The sequence below is a fragment of the Aotus nancymaae genome, unplaced genomic scaffold (genome assembly GCF_030222135.1).
Source record: "Aotus nancymaae isolate 86718 unplaced genomic scaffold, 86718_ANA_hifiasm-v0.15.2.pri h1tg000004l, whole genome shotgun sequence".
NCBI lineage: Eukaryota > Metazoa > Chordata > Mammalia > Primates > Aotidae > Aotus > Aotus nancymaae.
The window spans coordinates 65,269,338-65,280,915 of record NW_026988415.1 but is presented as its reverse complement, the minus strand read 5'-3'; the positions used below and the strand labels follow the sequence as shown (position 1 = coordinate 65,280,915).

The 11,578-nt window shown below is 39.4% G+C and overlaps 1 protein-coding gene across 1 annotated transcript; it reads right to left on the bottom strand.

Annotated features, from left to right (window-relative positions):
- Positions 1-7,211: 7,211 nt before the first annotated feature.
- RTL3 (retrotransposon Gag like 3) lies at positions 7,212-8,640 on the bottom strand. Its single transcript, XM_012455728.2, is given in 3 exon segments — positions 7,212-8,038; positions 8,041-8,496; positions 8,499-8,640. Coding segments are annotated over 3 exon segments (1,425 nt in total).
- Between the last annotated feature and the right edge of the window lie 2,938 nt (positions 8,641-11,578).

The following is an 11,578-nucleotide window of genomic DNA, read 5'->3' as shown; positions in this document are numbered from 1 at the left end:
TTAAAGTACTGTTACATCTTGAGTGTGAATTTATTTTTACTTGGCTTTGATTGGTCTTCTCTCAATTTCTTCAAACACATATTTTATTTTATAGCGGAAGATGGCACTAAAATTAGAAGTTGAATATGGAAATTTCCTTTGGTATTTACCTGTTTGGGAGTTCCTTTAATTTACTGGTGTTCAGCCAGCTTTTCTTCTAATAATCAGAACTTCACTCGCAGTGCAGTTGGTTCACTTGTAGCCTATTATGTGGTATCTGTGGTGTAACTGACAGGAAAAATGCAATGTGAAAGACTAAGAAAAGCAGTGAACTCAGCTATAGCATTTCAGACATTCTGTTCTTTGTGGTTGTAAAATTTCATGCTTTCTTTTTCTCATGTGAAATTTAGGTTGCCAGATGTCTTGTGCACACATGGCCATTCTGTTTCTGTGTCATATTCCATTTTCATCTGTATTGGAATATATAATAGTACATTTGAGCCAAGTCAGATGCATTTAGTTGACTACTGTTAGCATTTGTTACCCTTCCCCACTTCTCCATAGACCTAGTTTGAATATGTTCCATATTCTCCAGACTAAAACCCTTCACCAAACTTTCTCACACATCTGAATCACGTTGAGGCAAAATAATAACTGAGGTGAGCATTTGGGTTGGTTCCAGGTCTTTGCTATTGTAAACTGTGCTGCAATGAACATTCGTGTGCATGTGCCCATCGAGGATAGACTGGACAGGAAAAATGTGGCACATATACACCATGGAATATTATGCAGCCATTAAAAATGAGGAGTTCGCGTCCTTTGTAGGGACATGGATGAATCTGGAAACCATCATTCTCAGCAAACTGACACAAGAACACAAAACCAAACACCACATGTTCTCACTCATAGGAGGGTGTTGAACAAGGAGAACACATGGACACAGGGAGGGGAGCACTATACACTGGGGGTCTGTTGCGGGGGAGTGGGGGGGACAGCGGGGGGGGGGGAGTTGGGGAGGGATAGCATGGGGAGAAATGCCAGATATAGGTGAAGGGGAGGGAGGCAGCAAATCACACTGCCATGAATGCACCTATGCAACAACTTGCATGTTTTTCACATGTACCCCAAAACCTAAAATGCAATAAAAAAAAAAAGAGTTTTTAATCATAAAAAAAAAAAAAAATAACTGAGGTGAGATCCTGTTAGTCATGTTAAATGATGATGGCAATTGTTACCTGCAGACATTGAGATTTAGTTAGAGGCCAGTATGGTTTGACCTTTTAACTTTCAATTATTTTTACTTAGAAAACATATAAATGAATAAGACAACTGTCTGTGAGTTTTAATTTTTAAGCTATTTTTACTGATGGGAACACCCAGATTAGTCGTGCTGACCTGTTTTCTCTATGTTGTACTAAATAGATTTAAAAAACAAAAAAGTTCAGACCAATTACAGTAAGTTATCATCTAGTTGACATGCCACAAGAAGAAATTGGCATTTTAGATGATAAAGTATTCTGGGAGAGTGCTGTTATATGTGTCAAAGCTTTGATTGTAGGAATACTAAAAACTTCTTAATACAATAATTATATAAATCCTAATTGAATCTTTCTTTGATTGACAATAAAGAGTACCTGACATATAGGAGGTACTTACTAGGTATAGATGTTTGTGAGGTTGAAATAAATTGAAACAGGTATTTTTGTGTTTTCAAGATTCTTGGGGTCACTTTAACAAAGATAGGTTATTATAATGGTATTTTTTATTTATACAGCTTTGTCAATTTTCATAATGCTTTTTTATCGTGACTTTTTTCATTTGATGCTTTTGTTAACTTTGCTGGGTAAAGAAAGCAAGGATTATTATCCTAATTTATTAAATGAAATAGGTTGTACAGCTAGTAAACGGCAAACCTGGAAGTTTAATCTTAATATCTTGATCCCTACTGTTTTGATCCCTATATTGTTCTTGTCATTCAATATTTGCTATCTAGTAGAATGTTAGATATCAAAGTTTACTGCAGTAAGAATTTTAAAAATTATCTATTCCTATAAAACCTTTTAAAAACAGACTTATACAAGTACTTTATGAACTGAAACACATGTAAATCCTTCTACAAAGTGACCATAGCTATTGCTGGCACATTTTAATATCATAAATTACAAAATATTTGTTTCAAAAAGCAAACCAGAAAGGGAGAATACAAAAATACATAGACATAATTTTCCTCTTAAAATGTAAACTTAGAAAAGTTAGCTAAAGAGGGAACTGTTTTCATCTGTGCCAAGTATTACAGAATTTTTTTTAAACTTCATTTAGAGACTCTTTAATGTTTGAAGCTGATGAGGTCCAAATGAAAAGGTAGTTTCTAATTATTCATGATCTTTCATCCATTATTAGATTGTAAAATTCTTGATGGTAAGGTTGTGGTCCTGCATATGTTTATGTGTACTTCAGTGCCTTGCTCACAGTAAGCCCTTAAAATAAATACTTGATGAGAGTTGAGCTTAATTTACTTTTAATATTTTGCTTTTGATGGTTTGAACTCATCTATGTAAAGTTTAAGAAGATAAAACGAATAGGCACAGGTTATCACTTACTTTCTTATCATTTTCCATATTCTTATAAAAGTATTAAAGTACAAACTAATCATGTTTCTTTCCTACTTAAAAACCTCTGAGTTTGTGAGATGGGGAAAGAGAAAGGGGCCAACCTTCAATTTTTATGTCATAAAGTCCTGATACATATGAATTTGTTGAAATAAATGTGCAGTATTTCATAGCAGGAGAGAAAAATACAATCAAATTTAAAACAGAGAAAAGAAAGAAAAACAAATATCTTAGTCTAAATCACTCACGGGATAAATTTGAACTCCTTAGCTATTAATAGATAGATAAGGTCTTTAACCTAAAGCTTCATCTCCCCACCTCCACCCTACACGCACACACACACACACACACACACACACACACACACATTTTTACTCTCCAGTGTCACAGAACTATCATTTCTGAAGACACCTTTCTTTTTCCCTCCAGCTTGATTTTTCATTTGCACCGCACTCAACCTAGGAAACCCTGCCCTTCCTCTTGCTTCCAATGAGGTTTCCCCAGGAACCAGCTCAAAATGCACCACTTCAGTTCAAGCAGAATTAGTGTTCTCTCTTTTATACATCACAGTGCTGCATTACACAACAGCTTCCCCTGTTAAATTGGGGTCGGAGGAAAAACAATGTCATGCTTTAGTCATGTTTTTTTCCTTTCTGTCTCTCTTTTCCCTCCTGCTTGTGTCTGATGCATAGAAGGCATTCCATTATGCTTGTTGAATGAGTAAATTAATGAATGATTTAACAAATTAAAATCTTTTTCTAGGGTGCTAGTACTCATGTCTAGTGAATCAATATTATTAAGGTGGTTAATAGAGTAAAGGTCATTCACACTGAGAAGCAGTGTGGTAGATTGGATGAAACGCCAGCTTTGGAATGAGACAGATCAGAGTTTGTTTTTAGAATCCACCAATTCCTAGCAGTGTGACTTCTGGCAAGTAACCTCACTTCAGTGGACTCCAATCATTTGATTTGTATAATGGGGCTAACAATATCTACATTGCAGACAGTTGAAAAGACCTAAGTGACCCAGCACAATATCTGGCAAAGAGCATGTGCTTATTACATGGAAATTGTTATTAGTCTCATCATCTGGTATGTTTCAGTTTAGTATATTTGTTGTCATCACAGAACTTAGCGTTTGGCTATCTATGCTACCTGTGTAATGCCTGCTAATTTTTTTGTTCTTGACCACATCTAAACCTCTTATGTTATACTTTAAACACTGTCTACAGTATCTAACAGAATGGTAGCCACAGACTTGATTTTTAACTGTTGGATTCGAATGGTGGATCGTGGTGAAAAGAGAGCACTGGAATTAAAAACAACAGGCAGGGATACACAGAGTTATGTTAAGTAACTTTCCCTTCTCTGGTCCTCAGCTCCTTAATCTGTAAAATTAAGATGAGGGCTTATTCTGTTTCAACCTACAACATCTGTGATTCTATGATTAGATAATTCTTCCTATTTGTGAAATAAAGAATTGCCCTCTAATTAAATAAGCTACTGTAGCCAGATAGAAAAATGAAGGGTCCAGGTAGGTTAACCAACCATCTCAGTTTGCCTAGCACTGCTTCATTTTAGTGCAGAAAACCCTATGTCCCATGACTCCCCTCAGTCCCAGGGGAACCAAACACAGTTGATCTTCCTAGGTCCAGGGTAATTTGACCAATAAGAAACATTTTTTTTCTTTGTGGTTGCTTAAATATTTTTTTTTCTCTTGAATTCCACATTGACAAATAGTGTTTGGTTTTAGCAGTAAAGATGAGCAACTGAGTAGGAGAAAATGCAAGAAGAGCCTATGGTATACAAAGAAGCCTCTTTCCCTGATAATTAAATATCCTAGAATCAGTCACTGTATCAAATCTTTTACGTACAAGACACTATGTTACATTTAACTGTCCAGGGTAGAGAAGTAGATTGCTCTATTCTTTCACCCAAGCTAAATATGTATGTGTGCGGGTGGAATAGGGGGAATATAGGACATGCACCTAGGGAAATATACCTCACATACCACAAAGTAATTTTAGTGCCAAAGTACATTTGAATGTTCAGGAAAGGAAGGGAAGGCCAATGAGGACTAGAAGAGGTGGAATTTAAGGCTACAGAGGATTTGCATGGGTTACGAAAGGGGCTGGGCAGACAATCCAAGGGGTGGTGCTGCTACGTAACACAGTTTCTGTAGATATCTGTTCTGGACCCCCAACTCTCATGAAAACCACCTTGGAATCTGAAAGAGGTCTGAGCTATTTGGTACATAGAAGAAAAATTTCCAAGAAATGAAAAAGGAAGTTTTGTGGGTGATGACAGGGTTAGCAGAAGAATAAGGGAACTAGGGAAATGGAAGTACTACCCAAATATAGGAAATGGAACTATTAGCCAAACTCTTTAGAAGTTTTTGTTTTGAATTTTCCACTCATACTTAGGGGAAAACTTAAGGGTCCCACTTAGTTCCCTGCTGCCACAATTTTGTTTAGCTTTCACCACACTGCATTAGGGAGGTTGCTGTAAGGGAAATGGCAAAGATTTTGGAGGCCAGACAGGTCTTCATCACTTATTAGCTGTGTGGCTTTGGGCAAGTGAATTAGCCTTGCTTGGATTCTGTTTGCTCATTGCTAAAACAGGAGCAAACTACTTCACCAGATTGTTCTGAGGAGTAATGAGTAATGAGATTCTTCTGAGGAGTAATGAGATGATTAATGTGTGTGAAATGTCTGACATTGTAGCTGAACATATTAGTGGCTCAGTGAACGGTAAGCCCCTCCACTATTACCTTCTATGGTTATTTGATCATTTGTCTACATTTGTCTAAATAAGGGAAAGAGTCCTCTTCTAGCAGCCTCAACGAGAGGCTCCCAAGGGAAAGTTGAAAACACAGAGAAAAAGCATTAGGGTCTGCTTAGACCATTCCTCGGATCTCACTTGGAGATTCTACCTCCTCCATCCTCTGCACCCTGGTTGTGTGTGATATGTGTGTAAGTTAAGACAGTAGTCCCTCTCAGGCATGCAAAGACATAAATTCCTTTCCCTGGCTTGACTTTTCATGTGTGTCATGCAGGCATCATGGTTAAGCAGTGTAGGGTAACATGTATGTGTAGGAAAGGTACAGTTGGCCACTAACACTCTTCATGTGTTAAAATCTGATTCCTGCCACTCTTCTGTGCATTAGGAAGAGCAGATTAATCTTTAGTTCTGAGAAAAATTTGCCTGCTGCAGGGAAAAATAACTTGTTACTTTACTGAAAGGGCTGGGTTGCTGAAAAGGTCTCATTACCTGCTCCAGTGCACTTCTTTGTTTGGTTAACTTGTGAAGTCCAAGATGTTTGCCTTCAAAGCTGTTCAGTGTCTTTGTAGGTGCTCTTTTTATTTTTGTAGAAATTTCCCCCTCTTCTTACCCTTCTATTCAGTGTCTCAACCCTCCTCTAAACCCTCTTCAAACTCCTCTCAATCTCCCCCAAACCCTCTTCTCAATCTTACCTCTACCTTTCCCCAATCCCTCCATACCTCACTCACTTTCATCCCTAACCGTTCCCTACTCTCTCTGTGTTACCCTCTACATCATTTCTCCATCATCTGCTGACCTATCACTATGCCTGGAATGTTTAGGAGCCTACCTAAACTTTGAACCATTGCCAATTCCCTCTCTCCCTACCAATTTACTACTCTGTTATCTCTTCCTTTAGCTAAGCAAAGAAATAATTCAAAGAAAAGTAGAAATTGCTAATATTTATTATTTTTTAAAAATATCACTTATAAATATTTTCTTTATGTAAAAGATGTTGCTATTTTTGTGATGTAGAAAATATTGATAAAAAAATCAAGTCGGTTCAACAGCGACACTTCTTCATTGTTAGTTTCTAATATCTAATCTCATGCATATTGTTAGTATAAATTGTAATTTAAACAATCCCACAGAATGCAGGTTCTGAGAAAGAGTCATGCAGAGTTACTGGAAAAAAAAGAAGAAGCTCAAAGTCATCATGTTCATTCTATCATCCAAGATGCAGAGTTTTTGTACAGGTAGCCTTAGTTCATAGCAAGAGGTTCAGTAGAAGACTCAAGGGGCAGCAAATGCTTATGACAGTTGAGGTAACAGAAGACAGGTTCCCAGGAGCAGTCTGTAGGATGTAGGATCTACCCAGAAATTATTTCATCCTGATTTCTTATATTCCACCTGTGCCTGCAGCAATTATAGTGACAATAATGTGATGGAAAGAACACAGAGCGGGTACTCCATTCTCTATTTGGGTCATGTGTCTCAAGCCAATGGATTCCAAGAATCAGAGTGTAGTGTGGTGTATGAATAATGTTAAACTGGAGTTCTTCAACATGATTTCCAATTTTAACTTTGACAGGTGGTGTTTCCTTGGTTATGGGCCCACTAATAAGTGGATGGCCATCAACAGTTTCCAGCATCAGAGGGAAGATATTAATGTGGACAGGCATCTTCTCTCGAAGAACCACAGTATGATTGATGCTGTTTCTGTAGGAACCCAAATCTACCATTGCTTGCTCAAAGAACTGTCATCTTCCCAGTTGGATTTCAACAGTAAGCCATAATGTATGAGACATGGATATTGGAAGAGAGGGGGATGCATATTTGTAGAGTGGCCCACCTGGGGTCCCCCTTACTGGCAGGCCTCGATGTTTCCTGCCTGCAGGGCTTGATGAGGCTTGACAGGACAATCTCTGGCAAAATGATCAGGATAACCGCAGTAGAGGCATAAGTGACCTTTACACTGACGGGCCCATTCAGCTTCACTGAGGTGTGGGCAGTTGATTGCAGCCTGCATGGGATGGTTTTCAGCTGGTGGACTCTCAGGCCCATCTTCCTCTTCAGAGGAGCTTTTCCCTAATGGATTGGGATCAGGCTTCTCTTCTAGGCTGATGCATTGAGTGAGGAGATCAGATAGGTTGGTGGCTGGCCTTGAGTGAGACAGTTCATCTCATACAGAACTGGCAAGCCCTTCTTGAAATTGGATGCAGAGAGTGCTTTCATCCCAGTTCAGCTCTTGAGCAACTAGGTGGAAGTGGGTCGTTACATGACCCTCCCCTTGGCAGAGTTGACAGATCCAGTGGTTGGCATCTTTCATGTTTTCTGGATTATCAAAAGTATCCTGGAGCACATGTATGAAACTTTCAAATTGCTCTGGTAAGGGGCTTTGGATATCCAGTAAGGGCTGGAACCAACATCCTGCCTTACCTGAGAGGCAGTTGCCAACAAAGTTCACCAGGGCTGCTTCAGTGGGGTATAGGTGCCCTCTGACTCTCATGTAACTACTATTCAATTGAACAAGGAACTCAGAAAGCTTCTGAGAATCTCCATTGAAGGTTAAATGGTGTTCCAGGGGGAAAGCTGCAGCCTCCAACCCAGTGGGGGCCTGTGGAAACTCTGAAGCTGCTAATGTCTCCACAACTATTAGACCCCCCAGCGACTCCTGCACTGCTGAGAGTCTAGGAATTCCTGGGCATTTGAAGGCTCCAGAGGCTCCTGGGGAGGTAGAAGCTCAAGGAACTCTAGCTGTACTGCAGTCTCCTGGCATTCTGGTGCCTTCTGGGGTTTCTCAACATTTAGGGGATCCTGAGGTTCTAAATTTTTGGGCTCATGGTCTGATGTGGCATCCTGGCTGGCTGCAGGCCCCTGGCCCTCTAATACTGCTGGGATCTCATGGGCCATTGGAGGTTTCTGGGACTCATGGGTTGCTGGGGGCTCCAGGGACTCTGGGGTTGCTGGGGCCTCCTGGAACTCCCAGGCTGCTGGGGGGTCCCAGGGTGGAAGCTCCTGTAGCTCTGAAGGCTTCTGGGGCTCTTTGAACTCTGGGGTCTTTTGGACCTCCCAGGCTGCTGGGGAATTCAGGTGCTCTGGGAGGTTCTGGGGCTCCTAGGCCTCTGAGGACTTTTGGAGTAGGTCTCCTCCTTGGCTCCTTGGGACTTCTAGAGCCCTGGGATCTGGGCCTGGAGGGCAGCATTTTCTTCCATCAGCCACTGCACTTGAGCCTGCGGAATTTCATTCTCCAATTTTAGAGCAATATAGGAGGCTGCTAAGTCCTCCACCATCTTTTGAGGAAATGGGTGTGATTTGACAATATGCTACGAAGAGAGATTGGATGGGCGTTTGTGAGATCTTTCCTGAAAGCTGCTTACAGGTAGATGTCAGGCTCAGTGAGTTTTCCAAGGGGTAGGGATGTGGGCCCCTCCAAAGCTGATTGCCAAGAGGTTACTGGGAGCCTCCAGAGCTCAGCAAGGAGGAGCATCCGGAGCTCAGTAAGGGGAGGTGTCAGATACACTGTGAAGAGAGTGGGAGCTGAGGATCAGAAACTGTGGAGCGCACACATTCAACATAAATCAGAACAAAATCTACCCAACAATGCTGGGTTTCTTTTACCACAGGCTCATGTTCATGAGCTGGGGCATATATGCTGGATCTGACTCCATGACATTTTAAGAATAGGACCTATCCCAGACTGTGCATATCATTTTGCATTCATCCTTTGAAAGTTAACATTATATATAATGAAAAGCAACATTTCCATATTGTTTTCTGTTTTATATAGTCTTTAATTTTGAATGTCTGCCTAATATCTCAATGTAACATTTGGATTTTAACAGCTGCTTTCAGTGACTAAATCAAGTGTTTGAGCAATGTGGGAATTTTAGGGTCTGTGGTGAGCCAACCCAAGAGATATTTTTGGGTGACTAGGGTAGGAAGCAGGAGGGAGCTCTTTCTGACACCTCAGAAATCATACCACGTAAGTAACCACACAAGACTAGCCTCAAGAGAAAACAAGCAAAAGTTGACTAAATATATATATTCCCTCAGCAAACACATGCATATTATTTATAAAACTCCTCAAAATAGTTAAGAAAATAATCTTTATAAATGTACGTTACCATTCAGAGACTTAGTCCAGGAGCTTGGCTGTCTGCATACCCATCGCTGAAGAGGGAAATGTGTAAAAGCTTGTGGAGGCTTGCCTTTTCTGCACACATTGAACTCAAGCAAACACACCCACTCCCAGAATACATTCCAAATCTCCTTTGTAACATAGCTTTTTAAAGTGTGGAAGAGTTTTTGACAGTACCTCACAGTTCAGAGCTGCAAGGAAAGTAGCATGCTGTTCCGATGTGAAGCAGCTTTATATACTCAGTCCTTGGTTACTTTAATGAATATTTGGCCAGGAAATTGGGATTAATGCCACTGCCCTTGTGAAAAGTTGCAAATATTTTTGAATGACCACAGTGGTTTGGGATGTGATTTTTTATGTTTGTCTCATGTAACCTATTTTACTCTTTCTGCATTAGACCGTTTGTTTGCTTCTCGCTCAGGGAACAGACTGCAAACCCTCAGCCCCTTCCCTTGCTTACCTATTCAGTCCCTAGGGTTTTTCTTTGCAATGTTTTCTTGGAAAATTTAACATGGATAAATCTAGAAAAGGTATAAAAGGGTACAAAAGTCAGGGAGGCCAACTGTGTTGATAGGTACTAATAGCAGTCTTACAGAATTCCTGGCTCTTTCTGAATGTCCTGGACCAAGGATATCATGCTTCCCTGAACTGATCAGGTGTCACAGGTAGCACTCAGGAAGTCCACTAAGGACTGGCCTCTTGGGAAGTGACCCTGCTCAGAATCTCACTTTTGGGTGTGTGCCACGTGGCCATTTTAGGCAAGCCTTAGGGCAACTATTTTGACCCAAGTAAGTAGTGGGGTTGAGGATTGCATTTGGCCATTTCAAATCACGCATCGTGTCAACCATGGTCCTAAGTCTCCTTTACAAATGGTCAGTTCTGCATTAGTCAGCATAATTCACATGTACCCCAAAATCTAAAATGCAATAAAAACAAAACAAAACAAAACAAAAAAAATCCTGGTGATGGCACAGTCCCACACCATAGCAAATTGACAGACTGGGCTACCTGAATCTGAATGCAGAGGCTTTGAAAGTAAAAGCAAAATCTTTTGCAAATCAAGTTTATTCTCTCCTTATCTTTCAAAGTTTTATATTTCTAGAAACACAACACTTATAAAAATACCACCATCAGCAGGAATGATGTGTTCTTTTATGTGAATTTTTCAGATAACCGAAGGCTTCCTGCCATCCAAGATGACAAAATACACAGTTAACATTTATTTTATCCAGCAGGAAAAGAGAACTTCTAACACCTGAATTTGTAGCGGGCTTAGATAGGGACAACTATTAATTGAATCTCTTTCCTAATGCTTAGTAATTTCTGTAACAATGAGTTTGAAGGTCCAGTACTGGACATCAAGTTGACATTTAATAAATAGCATTTCAATTTAAAAAAATCAGAGAAGTATTTATAGCATATGTTATACCTCTTCATCCACTCTTAAGAAATGATTCTGTATATAATTTAATCTAGATTTAATGGTTTAAAGTCATACTTACCCAAACCAGCTAGTTTACCCTGTTGTAACACAATGTTGCCCTCTGAAAGCTACTCAGAGGTATAAAGTACTCTGTCTTCAAATTAAAAACTTCTGAATTACTATGCTTTCCAACTTCTTGTATTTTCTTTTCCTTTATATTTCTCTACTCTTTTGCAATCAAGTTGTAACACAGCCCTTCAAGTTATTACCTATATGTTTGTCTTTACTTACTCTATACAAATTTGGCAAATTACTTTATCCTTCTGATATTTAGAATCTAATCCTTAGTTTATGAAACTGTAAAATGAAGCTATTAACATTATTTGACTTTATAGGGTTGTCAAAAAATTCAATGAAATAATGTGTGAAAAGAGGCTTAGCACAGTGTCTGGCAGCTAATAACACCCAATAAAAGTTAATAATAATAATAATAATAAGCTGTAGCAGCAGTAATGTCATTTTAATTTGTTCTTTTTAATCATTTGTGAATTGGGAAACTAAATAGGTAAATGTACTAGAGTTGTGTAGAGGCTGAGCAAGCGTTCTCATACTAAGAAATCTACAGTGCATCGACTTTATGGCATCGATTTTTCACCACTTGGGAACT